Below are 18683 nucleotides of genomic sequence, written 5' to 3' on the forward strand. Positions count from 1 at the left end.
GTAATGGAAGTCAAAATGAATACACATTATGTCACAAAATTGGTAACAGGTCACAATTTAAGTTTTCACTGTTGACTGAACGGTACTTTGTACTTGAACTCTTTTGCACAAAAGTGACCAGAAGAGATGCAAACATGCGTCTAATTCATCAGTAAATCTAAAACTTACTGTTTTTTTTTAAATCAAGTATTATTTGAAAGACTAACATTAAAAATGTTTCTAATGCATGAGAAGTGTATGAGTTGTTTAAAGTGTACATGCCTCTGAGTAATGGAGCAAGATATGTACGGAAATCTATATCATGATTGGCAATTATTCTTGTATACATGTTTTTTGTATGCTGTACATGTCATGAATCAGTCCCCTGTCTCCCCCTCTGGCCATCAGCAGGAACTATCTCCAGAGTACTAGCACTTTCTGGTTCTCTACACTCCACTTCCCAGGAGCCCCTGCTGTCAGACCCATGAGCCCCACAGCTGTTTCCCATCAGTAATCACTCCCAACAGAGTTTAGAGTTTTTGTGTCTTATTTGTGTCTCTGGCATACAATTCTGAGCATTCTTCCAGCCTCTGCATCTGCATCTGCATCTGCATTTGCCTGATCCTCAACTCTCACCTGTCTCTGACCCACGTCTGCCAGCCGCCTCCCTCCCCATTAAATTATGCACATGGATCCTCCTGACTCTGGCTCCTTATTACAGTACACATTTATTATGTACTTTACATAATTGTCTTGCAAGAAATAGAAAGAATCTGGAGAACTTCACCTGTACTGTTCAGTACCAGGTAGTTATTTCTGAGTAACACTGGTTACTCATATATATATAAATATATATATATATATATCCTCTTCTTCTTCTTCTTTCTCTTTCGGCTTTTCCCATCAGGGGTCGCCACAGCGAACGAGTCGCATGGTAAAAAACTTGGCAATGTTTTACGCCGGATGCCCTTCCTGACGCAACCTTCTCAAAGCAACCGGGCTTGGGACCGGCACAGAAGTGTGTGTATGTATGTATATATATATATATATATATATATATATATATATATATATATATATATATATATATATATATATATATATATATATATATATATATATATATAAAATCATATCAACCACAAATTCTGATATAAATAGTATTATTATTAAAATGAATCGTTACACCTCTACAAAATATTCAACATTTTTGTATTCAAAGTTGGAAGGACACAGAAAAGTGTATTTAATTGTTTATTTAATTTTAAGTTATTCAGACTGAAACAGCTAAGTGGGTATGCAGTCCAAAGGACAAGTCGAATGATTAAAGTCATATTTACTGAAATCAAAAGCTATTACAATCAAAAATATCTTAATAGGTCATGTTACCATGTAATATAAGACCACTAATTTTGTAGCAGCTTCAAAATTCTTGCATCATTGAACTTGGGAGTTTTTGGAGTTTCTGCTTGAATTTCTTTGCAGGATGCCAGAATAGCCTCCCAGTGGTGCTGTTTGGATGTGAAATGCCTCCTACTCTCATAGATATTGTACCTGAGGATGCTCAGAATGTTCTCAATAGGGTTGACGTCAGGGGAGGATGGGGGCCATACCATCAGTTTATCTCCTTATCTGCCCATAGCAGCCAGTGATGCAGAGGTATTGCTTGCAACATGAAATGGTGCATTGTCCTGCATGAAGATGATTTTGTGCAGCTGTTTCTGCTTGCAAGTGTTGTTTAGGGGTGGCTGAATATAAGGTTTACATAGAACTGCAAGCCTCTGGAGGATCCCACACCTTGATGTTGGTGGTACTCCAGAGACACCAGCAGCTTCAAATACAGTATGTTCTTGCTGCTTTGTAATTGTATTTTAACAGCTCCTTTCTTGATCTGATGTATTTGTCTGACAGAAACCTCTCTCATGCAGCCACAGACCCCTGTGCTCTGAATCAGCCAAAAATCTCTTAATAGTACAAGTTTTTGTGAAATATTTAAGGTTTTCAATTCCTTGTCTAAGGCATTTAAATATTTCACACTTTTCAGCAGCAGACAGATCCTTTTCCGTATTGCTTGAAAATGTTTGTCTGATTTATAAGGTGGAACGTCTTTCTTGAGTAGGTTTTCCTTTAATAATAATAATAATAATAAACTTTAGTTCCACTAACCTGGCAAACTAATCCTAAAAAGTGTCTGAGATTGATGTCAGTGATCCAAAGAGCCCAGAGACACAGTACTATCCATAAGCTTAATTGAAAAACAAAGAATTTAATTTTTTGACACTTAAATATAATTTACATAATAATTTGGAACATACAGTAATAATGTTAAAGTTCCAGCAATTTGTTGCCTCTTTTTTGTAATTCTACCCTATTCCTTCTTTTTAGTCATCCTCCAACTTCTTCTAACTCTTTTTTTTCTCCCCTTTCTCTTTTGTATCCTCATTTTCCAACTCTAGCTTGTTTAACTACAATTCATGTTTTAAAAAAAAGGATAAAAGTGACATAATGTGTTGCAAATGTTCAAAGAGATTTTCTTCTGGTCCCTTTTCCACTGGTGTCACCAGTTTATCACATGTCAGCGATGAATGCTGAAACACTGACCACAGACCTAGCACAACAACTGCATTAAACATTAAACTTTCATTGTGACCAAGCAAACGGTGATGCTTTTCACAGCCTTTTTGCAGTTTCTTTTAGTTCATTTATTTTAACTCAAAGAACTGGTTACTTGAAGTTCTCCTTTTGTGCTTGGAGGGACAAAACATGTCTGTGTAAGAAACCTTGTTACTTCTTTTGGTGCTTGTGTGCCTTTGAAAACCCATTTATGCATAATGTTCCACATGAACTTCATGTGTAAGTATTAAATGCTCTCTTGTGGGAATTGTGTGTAGGATAATAGGCATTAGGCACTAGTTTATTTTGTGGAGTGATCACACAAAGCGTCAGCTGTGATAGACTGTGTACTCAAGTTTTTAAAACAATAAACTCAAGGCACTGTCTGTGTAGCTATCTTCTTGAATCGAACCGATTTGAAATTTTTGTGTACTGTTACACCACTACTATATAGTTTCATGAGCTGAAGGGATCTGCAATGCACTCTGAAAAATTTGCAATCTGAAATTATTAAAGGAGAATAAAAAATACAGTATTGTAAAACATGTAAAACATTTTCCTGGTCTCTTTGGAGAAGTATTTTGTCCGTTTAAAAGCTACAACTGGAGAGTTGGAATTACTAGTATTTAAATAACAAAATAAGAGGGAGCCAACAAAAAAAAAAAAATCAAGATTTTTAATAAAGGTTGTTGATCAAATAAAGAAAATGATCCCTCCAAGTGCACTCAGAAAAGAAATCTGCTTCGGGGATATTTCTTTTTTGCACCTTTGATGTTCTATTTTTGAATTAATAATCTTTCTTGAACCCAACATTTGAAAGTTACGCCCTCCTGGATCAAAGTTCGGTCCTCTAACGCATCATGGCAGTGATTCATTTACAGGTGAGTGTGGAAGATGGACGTGGGATGAGTCTGTCTCTTGTACTTTGACCTAATAAGTAGAAACTTTAAGGGGCATCTTTTTGTACACACACACCGGTTGCAGATTTCTGAGTTTAAATGTTAACTTTTAACGGCGTTTGGCTGTGGTTGTCTGCATTCACTTCGAGTCACTATCTCACTCGGTTGGAAGCACGGCTCTTTACGGACATAATTTACACCTGTTGGACCGTAAGGGAGTTTACTTCTCAGGTTTCAAACTGCATGTTGGCTGTGAGGCGTTCATATGTTTCTGTCAGATGAATGAATTGCTTTTATTTGTGCTTCGTGGCTCACGTGTAGGCCTGTGTTGACGTTAGGCTAGCTAGCTAGCTCATTCTTGTGGTGCCTTTTAAGCTATTCTTCAGCCGCTAAACTGCCTTGTTTCAGACGTGATAACGAACGGTAATGCTAACTGTGGAGGGCACCGGAAGTACTTTAGCTAACAGTGAGCAGTAAAAGCTGCAAATTAAAAGGGCTGCTGTACATTATGCTACAGTAATCTAACATAATTTAAAAAATCGCTTTTTATTTTAAACAAATGATCTTTCGGGTTTTGTTTGAGTATGAATTATGAACAAAAAAAATAGGAAAGGAGAAAAGATTTCAAATTATACGAGAATTCTCAGTAACAGTCAAACTCCTTGTGTCTCACAGTCAATGATTGAAATAAATCACATTTTATTATTTTACAAAAACAATTTTTATTTTCAATTTTTTATATCCGTAAAGCAGACATGAAAAAAGCAAATAATAAATAAAAATAAATTTTTGTAGTTTTTATGCTTGATAAACTGCATTTTTCTTCATAGTCATAGGAAATCTTCTGCACGTATTTTCAATACTGTAAAATTCACATTTAGCCAAAATTTTATGGAGTCCTATAATGTTCATAATTAAACAAATACATATGACCTCATGAAAATACACAATCAACCAATAAATCTTGTAAATATATAAAAAGATCATGAAATTGTGAAAAACCTGCAAACTGATTTTAAATTAGCCCCTATATTATCAAATATATTTCATTGTGCTTTAAAACAACCAAAACAATCACGCTACATAGCTACTCCTCATTTGAGCATCATGCATTTTCTTTTAACAGCCCATCTATCTTATCTGTTACTGTTTACAGACCACCAAAGCCTCCCTCCTGTTTTATTCAAGAATTTTCTGAATTTTTATCAGTAATACACTCCAAATATAGTAGAGTTTTAATAACTGGTGATTTTAACCTACATGTTGATAAAGATAGTGATGCTCATGCAAAGGAGTTTCTTAACCTCTTGCATTGTATGGATTTCACACAGCATGTCACACAGCATGTCACACAGCCTACTCACAGCAGGGGGCGCACTCTAGACTTGGTGATAACCTATGGGCTGTCCTGCAGTGTGTCCTCTGTTGTTGACTCGACTGTGTCAGATCACTATTGTATATTTTTTTAATATAACCAGTTTTACTCGACAGGAAGCTCCAGCGAGAACTGTGAGGAAACGATACATAACTCCTGATGTGGCTGCAAATTTTATCAATATTTTACATCAAACTCCCGCTCATATTTTTTTTTTTTTTTCTTTTAACTTGTCCTGTCCAACAGCTAGGCAGGCAGATGAGAGCTGAGGGCCTCTTGTGTTGGACATATTTTACTTTAACAAGAGGGGTTATTAATCTTCAGACAAACCAAAGGTATGACTGAACAAACCCCTTTTGTTATTGAGGCCAAACTTTTATTCATTTCAACCATGATTGAAAATCTTTGGTGTTGGACCGGACGTAAAAGGAAAGAAGGGAAGAAGAGGGAGGGATGTCAGAGGGGGGGGGGGGGGGTGATAGTGAGAGGGGGGGGGGGTAAGACCATGAAGCAGCATAAAGCAGACAGGTTTACTGGTTGTTTATCATTACGGTACAGTTCAAATGTAGTACAAAAAGGGCGGGGCCTGTTCACACACACTCCCGCTCATATTTTACCTGCATCATGTGATTTTATGGTTGAACATTTTAACAACAAACTACAGCCAGCCATTGATGCTGTAGCTCCACTTAAAACTAAAACGTTGAAAACTAAAGCTGCAGCACCATGGAAGAACGAACCAATCAGAGCCATGAAATGTGAATGCAGGAGAGCGGAGTGGAAGTGGAGAAAAACGAAGTTAACTGTACATCGCGAAATTTTTAAAGAACAGCAAATGAGGTACAGTCATGCAATAAAAAAAGCCAGGACCTTCCACTTCTCAAACTTAATTTTACAAAACAAAAACGATCCTAGAGTTCTCTTTAAAACAATAGACAGTTTAACTAAAAGATACTCTTAAAGGTCCTCCATAGCAGCCTCAGATGCTGTATGTGAGAGTTTTGCAGACCACTTCAGGAGTAAAATCAATGCTATTAGATCTACTCTTTTAATTCAAAAAGGTGTTGCTTTTAATGAATCTATAGCATGGTATTTATCAGAGGAAACACTGGAAAGTTTTGTCCTGGTTGATGCTGTGGGACTTGGTCAGGTTTTCTCCCAGTTAAAGCCAACCACCTGCCTTTTAGACCCAATCCCCACATCGTTGTTGAAAACATTTTATTACTTCTTTGAGTTTGAGCTTTTAAATATAGTAAATTCAGTGATGAAAGTCTTCCGGGAATTCCCGGAAATCCGGGTTTTTGAGCAAACCGAACGTACTTTCCGGGAACTAAAGACCTGATCTCTACGGACAAATCGCTTTCCGGATTAAAAAATGGTCTGAAATCAGCCAATTTTAGCTTTATTTTCTATATTTCTCCGCAGATCGCTTCCTCTATGGTCGTGGCCATCTCTCGTCTTCCCGGCCTAATTGACCAATGACGGGACGTTTTAGTTGCTTTCGGATGCGTCGACGGGTCTGATTGGCTCTGTCTGCACCACGTGGTCAGCGTGACTTGCTTCCCTAGAGACCAAAACTGGCGGACCCACGCTAAACTTTCACAAACACATCTGAAGAGTTTGCGATCAAATTTGTGTTAAAATAATGGCAGGCATCGTCATTATTGAGCGTGGTCACGACCTCAGTTGTGAGAAGACGATAAAAAACAAATTGAAGTGGTCTTGGCTGGAAAAAAAAGATTTTTAAGGTAGTGTAGGTCAAATACTTTTTTGTGTAAAATAATCTCAAAACCACATTTTGAAATAATTTCAATTTTAGTTTTGAGTTTCAGTTTTTATTTTGAATACATTTCTCTATTTAATTTATTTGTATTTCCTAATTACCATGATTTAGTTCAGTATAGTTGACATTAATTATAAGTATTTGATGGTTTGGAACGGCACTCCCTTAAAAAAAAATGTTTACAATGTTTAGCTTAGTTTGTATGTTTGTTTTGATATTTCCCAGATTACTTAGTATTGGTGTTAAAGAATTGATGTATTATGTTATAGAATTATGGTTTAAAGCAGATCCCATATTTTGATGTAATTATAGTTTGAGAAAACAGTGCAAGTGGATGTTGTACATCAGTCATTTCTAAAGCAGAAATAATGTATAAATAACTGAGGTATTTTCATAGAATATCATAGTTACTGGTGTTCTTTTTGCCATTTGGGGCTTTGATGTTACTATATTTTAGCAATTGTATGTTTTGCAGCTTTAAGGAAAAGCGTAGATTGTAGGATTGTGTTACTTTGAGCAATTTTCCAAATTCTTTTTTGGGACCAGCAAGTCCTTAATGGAGAGTCAAACTAGGGGTTTGAATGACAAATCATGATGCTCCAATTAGTCTTAGTTTCTTGATAAAGAAGTGAATAACTAGCTGCCAGAATGCACCAGAATGCATCTAAGACCATGTATTTTTCCAAAATTTCGCTCTGTGCTCGCCATATCGCTCAAAGAAAAGTTCAGGGATTTTTTCCTTACCTGACTTTCATCACTGTAAATTACTCTCTTCAGACAGGTGTCTTCCCTGCTGCCTTTAAAACGGCAGTGGTGAGGCCTCTTCTGAAGAAGAGTAATTTAGATCCAAACAACTATAACAATTATCGTCCAGTATCCAACTTGCCATTTTTAAGTAAAATGATTGAAAAAACTGTTTTAATCCAATTTAATGAGTTTTTAAATAGAAATAACATATTTGAAAAATATCAATCTGGTTTTGGGACAAACCACAGCACAGAGACGGCCCTTGTTAAAATAGTAAATGATATTAGATGTAACCTGGATTGTCAGAAACTCTCAGTTCTGGTACTACTGGATCTCAGTGCTGCTTTCGACACTGTAGATCACAGTATTTTACTCAACAGACTGAGAGGTTTGGGCATCTGTGGTACCGTACTAAAGTGGTTTTATTCCTATCTCACAGATCGGAGTTTTTACGTAAGTATGGATACTTGCTCCTCAAGGGTCTTCAACATCAACTGTGGGGTCCCCCAAGGTTCAATTTTAGGCCCACTACTTTTTAATCTATATATGTTGCCACTGGGGGACGTCATCAGGAGGCATGGCGTTTGTTTCCACAGCTATGCTGATGACACTCAGCTCTACATCGCTGTGTCTCCTGATGATGAAGAGTCGGTCAACACACTCTTAAAATGCATTTTAGACATTGAGTCATGGATGGCAGAGAACTTCCTACAGCTGAACCAGGACAAAACAGAGGTTTTAGTGATCGGTTCTGAAGACAAGAGAGAGATAGTTTTATCTAAACTAAAGAATTACAAAACTTCTCAGTGTGTGAGAAACCTGGGTGTCATTTTTGACTCTGAGATGAATTTTATCCCACAAATTAAAAATATCACAAAAACAGGATTTTATCATCTAAAAAATATAGCCAGAGTCCGCCCGTTTCTCTCTCTTGCCAGTACAGAGGTGCTAATGCATGCTTTTATTACCAGCAGATTAGATTATTGTAATGCCCTGCTCTCTGGTCTTCCCAGAACAAGAATAGCAAATCTTCAACTGCTGCAAAATTCAGCAGCTTGCGTTCTGACGAGGACCAGAGGGCGGGAACACATTACATCTATTTTAAAATCGCTGCATTGGCTCCCTGTGCAATTCAGAATTGATTTTAAAGTTCTTTTATTGGTTTACAAATGTTTTTATGGTCTCGGGCCTTCATATTTATCTGACATGATTTTAAAGTATGAGCCCTCGCGGACCCTGAGGTCCTCTGATACCGGCCTTTTGGTTATTCCAAAAGTAAGAACAAAAACATACGGCGAGGCCTCATTCAGTTTTTACGGACCTCGCCTGTGGAACAGCCTCCCAGAGAGCCTCAGGGCTGCAGAGACTTTTCATGTTTTTCAAGGAAGGCTTAAGACCTACCTTTTTAATTTAGCTTTTAGTTGAATTTTAGGATTTTTAATTTATTTATTTATTTATTTATTATTTTTTAAATATTTTAATTATCTATTTATTTTTCTTTTAACTAGTTTTATGTGTATGTAAATACATTTATTTATTTATTCTATTAATTTTTAAGTCGCTCTTACTATTTCATATGCCTATTAAGGTTTATGTAATTATTTGTTTTTTGTCCATGTTTTATATATATTTTAATTTTATTCCTTTTACATTTTATTACACTCCAGTGTTTTCTTCTGAGGGATCCTCCACATCAGTGACTGACCCTTCTCAGTGAGCGGGGACGCTGCAGGGGGATCTCCTGGGTCTGACTCTTTTGATCGGATCTGGGGGGTTCTGTGGTAGTGTTCTCCGTGAACTTGGGTTGGGGGGTCGCTGATGTGGACATGTCCCCAAAATATTGTTTCCCCCACGTCAGGACAAAGCATGGTCGCTACATTCTATAATTTTACCACTTTTTTATTTATTTATTCATTTATTTATTTATTGATGCGTGTGTTTTTGCGGGGGGGGGGGGGGGGGGGGGGGGGGTTGTCGCACGGTTTGTCTTGTCATCTTGTTTTTAAATTTTATTGTTTTAATGCACAGCACTTTGAGTGACATATGTTGTTGAAAAAGTGCTATATAAATAAAGGTTGATTTGATTTGATTTAAAAACCTGTTCATTATTTAAAACAGCATTTTAAAATATTGATTTTAATCATGTTGAATATTATTATAAGTCTTTTTTCAGAAGCTCGGATTTCAATATCAATATTTTCCAAAGTATCTTTGTTTTTATTTCACATTGCTGTTTTTCAGAATGACTTGTTTATTTAATGATGAGCTTTTCCAGCAGAACATGTCTGTCAATCAGTAAAATCGGGTGGGATCTAAACGCACATTGGCTGATCCCTGGAAATCGACTCATATTCCTGGATACCTTTGCGGTGTACCAGTCAGAGAACCTTGTGTATTTTGCTATTTTCATTGAGACAATGATTATAAATCAGTTCCTCTGATTTTATTTTTCCCTCTGGGGAAAATGTTGAACCTTTCCTGCGATGACGTTTCTGACCGTGGTCGGAAAAAAACGCAGCGGAGATCCGGGGTTTGATTTGGGGTTCACTTCCCCGTTCGGACCCTCTGAGCCTCTAACCAGTCTCTGTTCATTTGGAGGAAACCTTTTTTATTATTACTTTTCCGGCAAACTGAGCAACACACCGTTAACTTCTTGCACTCACACACATACACACACACTTCCGCTGCGCACTCTGATAGAGATAGAAAAAAACGCTGAGGCGGCCATCATCAAGACGTAGTTTCACTGCAGGAGCTAAAGCAGAGACTCTCTGGGATGATTTCATGAACACAAACATGGAAACATGGTTACCATGTAGAACTATTCAAAATAAATCAATCTGATCTCTTAACATTCTCCCTGTGCATTGTGCATCCATGCATTGTAAGTGAGATAAGCACAGACACCGCTCCATGTGGCTATCAGGCTAAAAACATTAGCTGGTAGCTCCTCCCACACGCGGTATGGTGCATTCAAGGAACTCCAGTTCATAGAAGCTTAGTGGAATGCCAACAGCCACCCAGCCTAACTTAGACCGCGACTATATTTTCACGAGAAAATGAAAACCGCCGAACCAACCACAAAATCACCCGAATTATACACACTCACCCAAAGCCGTTTTTATCTGCAAATTTAGAACCAAAACTGCCCAATATCTGGCAACACTGTGGATGTGTTGAGGTGCATACTCCCCTTAGTGTTGAGGGGTGAGCATTGCGCCATCACGTTCACTGAAGAGACTTCGATCGATGTAGTTATGGTGCTGCTGCCTATGCCTGAGTAAAGGAGTAGCCAATCACAAATGTGTCTCCGCCTTGTCTGGTTTGATTGACTAACAGACTCGTTCTGCTGAAAAGCTCATCATGAAATAAACAAGTCATTCTGAAAAACAGCAATGTGAAATAAAAACACATAATTTGTAAAAAATTAATTTTGAAATCCGAGTTTCTGAAAATAGACAGAATTATAATAATATTCAACATGATTAAAAATGAATATTTTAAAATGCTGTTTTAAAAGAATGAACAGGTTTTTAAAGCAAAAAATTACATTTCTTGGCAAATTTAAAATCAGTGTGCAGGTTTTTCACAATTTCATGATCTTTTTATATTTTTATGAGATTTATTGGTTGATTGTGTATTTGCATGAGGTCATATTTGTTTATATAATTATGAACAGTATAGGTCTCCATAAAATTAAGGCTTGTTTTTTTATTATATGAAGTTAAAATTAGGTAAATTATTTCTTCAATGACTTTATTTTGGTAGTTTTTTCAATCAGAAAGTTGACAGTAACATGTGCTGCATTAACATGAAACTGTTCTCAAATATTTTCCTGCAGCTTTCCTGATCATGTCGCTGCTGATTCGACGGTATCAACCAAAGGACAAGGACGTAGTGTTGACCTTGTTCAGCGATGGCATACGAGAGCATATCCATCCATGTTTTCAAAATGCCATGACCAGCCCTCTGTACATATTCATCAGCCTAACTCTGTGTGTTGTGGGTTACCTCGTCGGCTCTTTGTTCGTGGCAGTGCTGTTTCCAGCAGCGTGGGCAACTCTCATCTACTACTGCAGCTACAAACTGTTTGACGACTACGTCCAGGAAAGACTTCGGACAGATATGCAAGACATCATTGGGAACTACCTAAGCAGGCCAGGTGACTGTTTCTGGGTTGCTGAGGCCGAACAGGATGGGAAGACCCAGATTCTTGGCATTGTGGCTGTAATGGCCAAGCAGAGCGGAAAAGAAAAAGTAGGGGAATTATTTAGAATGATAATTTCACCAAAGTGCAGACGCATGGGCCTGGGCAAGAAGATGACTCAGACTGTGATTGACTTTTGCAAGGATCAAGGCTTTTCTAAAGTGGTTTTGGAAACAAGCTCTACCCAGATGGCTGCTGTCGCCCTGTACAAAAAATTGGGCTTCAAACTCAAGTTAACACATAAAGACACACAAGCTGGTCCCTGGATTATTTTGCTGACTAGAGTCACAATTTTAAAAATGGAAAAAAACCTCTAACTCTATATAAGTACATAAAATGTATATTTTTAGAGTCTTTGAGCGTTTGTCACAGCAAAGGAAATGTAATACATAGGATATTCCTCTATATTGAATATGGTGGTGACACATAGATGCTCCAGATTATTTTTACTCTTTGTACAAATAAATTCTAATCTGATTTCCATGTTTAAAACTTTTTAAAAATAGAAGACACTTATCTTTTTGATCCGTTTTGTTCCAACTCGGGTTGCTTAATGGTGGATCTTTCTTAGTTTTAAAAAAACATTTACTTAAATATATATTTTGAGATTCTGTCATGCTTTTTTTATTACTAAATAAATGTGCTCTAATCCTGTGGTCTTACTGTGTTTTCTGATATGTTCATGTAATATATTTCTGATTGTTTGCAATCCACAAAAGTTTTGTTTCCTGAAGCATTTTCACTTGCATCTGTTTAGCTTTACAGTAGTCATAGTTTATGGTGTGGTGGTTTTCAGATATGGACAGAAATGGCCTGATGGGGATGCTGGCCTCACCAGAGAGAAACTCCAACGTATAGCCGAGAGGAACCGCCAACACGGAATTGTATCATGTCCCATTGTAAAACAGATGACCTTAGTTCCACCTCCTCGAGACCTTGGAAAGCGTATACCATTTGGACGAGCTGACAACATTGGAGTCTACTCGCATCTTTTCGGGGGAGGAGGGTTAAACCCATGCATCCTTCGCCGCTGTGACATGAAGCCGTTCACTGACCAAAGGATGCAGAACCATGAGCTTGACATTCACCACCTTGCCTTGGCCACTGGACTTCGCCAGATTTGCACATTCCGTGTAGGAGTTGATTACCAACGCTCCGTCATTCTGGCACACCAACAAGTAATAGCCGAAACATTAGTCCTGCATGAAGACTGCATGAACCAGAACTATGCAAGAGCTGAGCTTCTGAGGATCACTAATGAACCCTGAAACTTCGCTAACCTGCAGTGGTTCGCTGACGTCATCGGTCTAATGCCTGCGACTCCACAGGGAGTGATACTGGGCACATAAAACCGTAACACACGAGAGTGGGTTTCCAGTGTCGATCTTGCCGCCCGCATCACATTCTTCATGGCTGTTGTTACCTTCCCTGCTAACTGCTGGGCCATTAGGAGCGTGTATGTGTTGCTACTGCTGCTTGTCGCCATTGCAACTAAAGGAACAATGTCAGTGGGAATAAATAAGATGCTTGTAGCAGAACTGCGCGACTCGATGCCCGGAGAGGTGGAAATGCTCCAACTGCCTGAAATATCTGCCACCTATGCCAACTTTGGCCACCGGATCGACTATCAGAACACTCACCAGGGTTTCGGCCGATTTCTAGGACAGGTCCCCAAAGAGGCTATCAGGCTCCGCCTGCTTTTGGGTCAGGGCGCAGGATCTGAAATCACATCCCTGGATATCATTGCTGAAGCAGTGGTGATGCATGTGGATTTCCCATGGTATCTGGTATCATGGTATCTTACCCCTATGAGCAGGTCTGCATGTCTGCATGCAGTGGGAGGTCGAGTCTATGCAGGGTTTGCTGGTGACCTCGTAGCTCTTCAGAGGTCCCTGTTCAGAAGGGTGGCGTGTATTGCTTGTGAGCTTCTTATCTCTAACGGGAACAAAACTCTTCGAAACGTCCGCGGGACACGGGAGGATCCAACCATGAAGTAGCAGGTGGCAAACTGGATTGCCCTGTACACCGCAAATAGGGGCAATGGTCCTAACTTGGTGCGTGAGATAAAAGCTGAACACACCGATCTTGTGTACTTTGCTACTGGTGCCAGAAATCACCCTAACATGGCGTTTCACCTGGCCAACTGGGCACGCGGGTCCAACTGTGGAAGACGATGGTGCTGACGGAGGGAGAGCTGGTCTTAACGCTGCGGTTCAGGGGGCAGCTGCTCAGGGTGGCAACTAGTGCCTTGTCAATTCTTGTTTGTTCTTGTGTTGATATTTTGTTAATAAAAGTAGTGGAGAAAAACCAATAGTATCCTAATTTCTTTATAAAAAGTAGTTTTGATCCTTTAAAAAGGATGAACAGCTGGACTTGGAAAAAAGGCACACAACAGGAGCTGCATAAGCGGTGTTGGAGCACCAGCAATGGGAGCTGTACGTGTGGTGTTGTGGAGCATCAGCAATGGTGGTACTTGAAGCACGCCAGCCCCAGGAATTGAACGTTGTGGAGACTGCTGGGCTTGGCCACATGACTAGGACAGCAAAGGGAACCAAGTGGAGAGGGGATGCGATGGACAACATCAGAGGGGTGTGGTTGCGACCCACCCCTCTTCGAGATAAGGAACTTATCCTCTCAGTGCAAGTCAAAATTAGCCCAAGACAACAAGATTTTTTTTAACCCCTTCAAATGGATTTTATTGCATGTTTTTCTTACTATTTTCTGGTTCTGGTTTACTATTTTTACTGTTTTTATACTGGGTTTTATTTGGTTCTGTGTGTGTCTTGTTTTTTTTTAATTTATCAGATTGGGGTTTGGACTGCGTTCTCCTCTAATCATCCTGTAGCATTTGGAGCCTGAGGCTGAACACTATTGGACACTGGGACAATAAACCTTTTGAAAAGTTATTTATTCACATTTATTGAACCAGGATAAAAAACTCATTGATATTAAAAATCTCTCTTAAAAATCTCTTTTGCAAGAGCGTCCTGGCCAAGAGGCAGCAGCTGCTCTATAGTATGTAGTTGTATCTCCTGCTGAGAACCGAGGAAAAAAAGTGTCTTACAATTTCTGTTTTTGTGTGATTTCCTATCTATTTGGGCCTGAAAAAACACCTTACATTTTTAATTTTTAAAAAAAATATTTTTATCTTAATTTGCCAACCATTTGTAGAGGACGACAGGATGATATTTCTGTGAAAATAGAACTCAATTTGGAAAATCAGTAAAAAGGACCAAACGAAATATCTAGAGTGATATTCACCCAAAAAACATTACATTTTGTTCCATAACAATAAAATTCTATATCACTCTTCTGTTACTTGTTGGACCATCTTCTACAGAGGAAGATCGACCGGTAAATTGAGAGCTTTGCTTATTGGCTCAGCTTTCTCTTCACCACAACGGACCGATACAGCAACCGCATGACTACAGACGCTGCTCTGTCAATCTCACACTCCTGTCTTTCCTCACTCATGAACAAGACTCTAAGATATTTAAACTCCTCCACCTGGGGCAGGGACACTCCACCCACCAAGAGAGGGCAAACTATCTTTCTTCGGTTGAAAACCATGCCCTCAGATTTAGCTGTGCTGACCCTCATCCCAGCTGCTTCACACTCGGCCACAAACTGCCCTAATGCACGCTGGAGGTCTCAGCTTGATTAAGACAACAGGACAACATCATCTGCAAAGAGCGGAGATGAAATCCTGTGGTCCCCAAACTAGACCCCCTCAGGCCCCTGCCTGTGCCTGGAAATTCTGTTCATAAAAACTATAAACAGAACCGGTGATAAAGAGCATCCCTGCCGGAGTCTAACATGCACCGGGAACAGGTTTGACTTACTGCCGGCAAACCAAGCTCTTACTTTGGTCATGCAGAGACCAGACAGCCCTCAGTAAGGCTCCCCGGACCCCATACTCCCATAGCACCCTCCACAGGATACGGGGGACGCGGCCATGACTGTTATGGATGTAAAAAACCCAAATAAATCAAGTAAATAAAAAAAACAACAGTTATCTTTTTCATTTACACATAGTACAAACACTACAATGTTCTAACATGGTCATAAAATGTAAGACATTAGCCTGAAACTAAATAAAACATACAAGTTAGTCCTGGTCCACAGAGCACGAGAACTTTGCTGCTCCTTCTCTGACTGATGAATCTTCATCTTCATCATCACCTATTACAGACTGAATCTAATCCTCCTCATCCTTTTCATCATCCGAAAGCTCCAAATCCGAATCTCACTCGATTATCTGGTATAGAATCCACTCTGCTTCACTTTTTTTCCCTAAAATAATGTGCAGCCATTAAATACATTAAAATGGTCCTCGTGTCCACTACAGTTGACATTCATTAAATGCCTGCTGTTTTAAAACAAAAAACATGAAACCGTTTTCCGATATAAAAATTTTGTTCCTAACATGTTGATGACCAAGAATATATATAATTATCATGGAAAAGAAAAGGAATAGATACAGAGTAATTGACTTACCTTTCCATAAAATGAGGTAAATGGTATGGCAGCCATCTTGGTAGATGTAAAACTTAAAGTTCCCAGCAAGCAAAGTCATCACATGACACATTTACTGGAAAGCCCAGGATGTCCTCTACAGTGTATTTGGAAATGTATCTCTTAATTCCTTAGAAATATACAGGTAAACAAAATGTCCATTATAATGGACATAAATGAGTGGGCCGGGTCTCAGGAGGATCTGGTTGTTCTGCTCCTTACACAGAATCCGATCTTCTAGATTCTACCTGTGTCACATATACACTGTGGTTTGGATAATTGCGTAGAAACTGGAGAGGGCTTAATCATAGGAGATGCTAAAGAAAAAATGTGCTTTGAACACCACATCAACTGCAGCCATTGATGTCAAGACACTGTATGGGATTGGTTTCTGGTCCACCATGAAGAGGAACCTCTGGATTTCTTTTCTTTGCTCCCCAACACAGAGTAGGAAGAGCTGCCTTGCATCAACTTTCTCCAAAAATGTATTGAGACTGGAGTTAAAGACAAAGATGTAATGCTTGAATGGTTGCATTTACTCTGAAAACAAAAAGTAGCATACAACAACAACAAACAGACATTGTTAATTTTGATATCTAGGATGCTAATGGAACACACCTTTACAAGACGGTGGGCTGCCTGTGCTGAGCTATCCTTTTGATGTAGGAGGCAAGAAATACAGCAGAAAAACTGATCATCACTATCAAAGCCTCAAACATATATTTTTTTAAAGGACCTATTTGTATAAAAATTATTTTCATAATTATTTGAACTGTTTTAAACAGAAATGAATTATGTCTTTATTGGCAAAGGGAAAATATTTAACCAAGCCTAAATTGACAGAACCCCTGTAACAAATTCATAAAACTGAAACTGTTTTACAAACTGCCCATGTTTACCTGATTAATCCTCAGCTTTGGGGTCAATAGACGTCGGTAACTCCTCTTTAGGAACTCGATGGAAGACACTGGCTTGCAGGAATCACTTTGTACTTGAAATAGGATGGCCAGATTGCCAGAAACCTTTCTGATACTTCATCCCAAAACATCATGGAAAAGTCCTGGTCGATCTTTGACGAAACAGAAATAAAACTTAATAGGTTTCAAATTTTCTATAATTTTTTGGAATAATAATCTTTATTGGTTCTTTACAACTCTGGTGTGTCAAGGAAATGAGGGAAGACTTCATAGAATATTGCACCTTGGTCACAAATCAGCCTCTGTCTGTACTCAAAGGTGGCTCTCATCTTTTTAATCACAGATTTATCTGTAGAGTGTCTTATTATGGAGATAGCCTCTCTACACTCCTCACCAAACAGCTGTCCATCTATTAACCCCTGTACTATCCTAGGCACTTTACCATTGGGAGTTGGGTCATCTAGACCCACTAGAAAGTGCTCTGAGCCTTTTTTCTTCAAAGATTTGTGATCTTCACTGGTGTCCATGGATTACATGAAAACTTTCCACCTTTATCCACCTTTGTCATGGTAGGAAGAACACGTCAATGTAAGGGTGGAGTCATCTAAGATAGCACAAGGGTTAACAGAGAATCTCTTTTGGTTCTTGGACTTTCCTGGTATTAATGCTTTGAATCCAAATGAGCCCCAACATTGGTGTTTCGCTGGACCGTCTTAAGTCTCCAGGCAAGATAGCCAGAATTGGCTCATAATAATGTTCCTGCTATAGATGAATAAACACACATGGACAGAGACACTTAAAAGTTCCAAGAGACTATTACTATGATCAAACATAGACAACAAAAGTTTATAGAACTTACAAATCCGTTTTTTGAGTATGGATCTTGAAGATAGGGAAAAAGGGTCACAATTCCCAGAGCATAACTGGTGCGAACACTTATCAGTGGAATCCTACTATTAAAAGAACATCCAGCATGGATCATTTACATTTTTTCTCAATCACATTCCATTGATCACTGTAGTGCATGATACCTTACCTGTGAAGTTTTAAAGCATTCCCTTTATGTTTGTTTACAAAATCTCATTTTGATGTATGTTTTATAAGCATCTTAGCTAAAAATAGTTTATTTTAAGTGAAGTTGACGTTTAATTTGATAGAGCTGTTTACTTTGCTAAATGTTTTTAACTTCTTTAAATAGCCATTTTTTCTGTGTCCTGCATGTCCAAAAAGACTAAATGTTTATCACAGATACACTTCAGCTGTGAGACACAAAATTTAAAAGAAAAATAATTAGCAGCTAAAAATAAGCAAGAAATGTGGCCCTTTCAGACTTGTTAGTTCTTCCTTAAAACCCTTGTGCTATCTTATGGGGTCCAGATGACCCCACCCTTACATTGACGTGTTATACCTTTGTAACTCTTTGTTACCATGACACATTTGGATAAAGTTGAAGAGGATTTCATGTTATCCATGGACACCAGGGAAGATCACAAATCATTGAAGAAAAAAAGTTTAGCACACTGTCTTATGGGGCCTAGATTATCCTACTCCCAATGTTAAAGTGCCTAGGATAGAACAAGGGTTATGAAGCTCCTCTACCCAGTGGTGCCACCAGGGCAGCATGATCCACAGCCAGCATGAATGACAG

At 38.7% G+C, this 18683-nt stretch overlaps 1 protein-coding gene across 2 annotated transcripts; it reads left to right on the forward strand.

The window, feature by feature from the left end:
• The first annotated feature begins 3320 nt into the window (after nt 1-3320).
• LOC101173140 (N-acetyltransferase 8) lies at nt 3321-12257 on the forward strand. 2 transcript variants are annotated; one of them, XM_023954957.2, is made up of 2 exons: nt 3321-3473; nt 11238-12257. In XM_023954957.2, exon 2 carries the CDS (start codon nt 11249-11251, stop codon nt 11918-11920), a length of 672 nt encoding a protein of 223 aa, XP_023810725.1. In that variant the 5' UTR covers nt 3321-3473; nt 11238-11248; the 3' UTR covers nt 11921-12257. The 2 variants fall into 2 exon arrangements, with proteins under 2 accessions (XP_023810725.1, XP_023810724.1); XM_023954956.1 differs by having other exon boundaries at nt 3466-3701.
• Nucleotides 12258-18683: the final 6426 nt, after the last annotated feature.

This window comes from Oryzias latipes, chromosome 5 (assembly GCF_053564925.1).
Source record: "Oryzias latipes strain Hd-rR chromosome 5, Olatipes_Hd-rR_3.1".
Lineage (NCBI taxonomy): Eukaryota > Metazoa > Chordata > Actinopteri > Beloniformes > Adrianichthyidae > Oryzias > Oryzias latipes.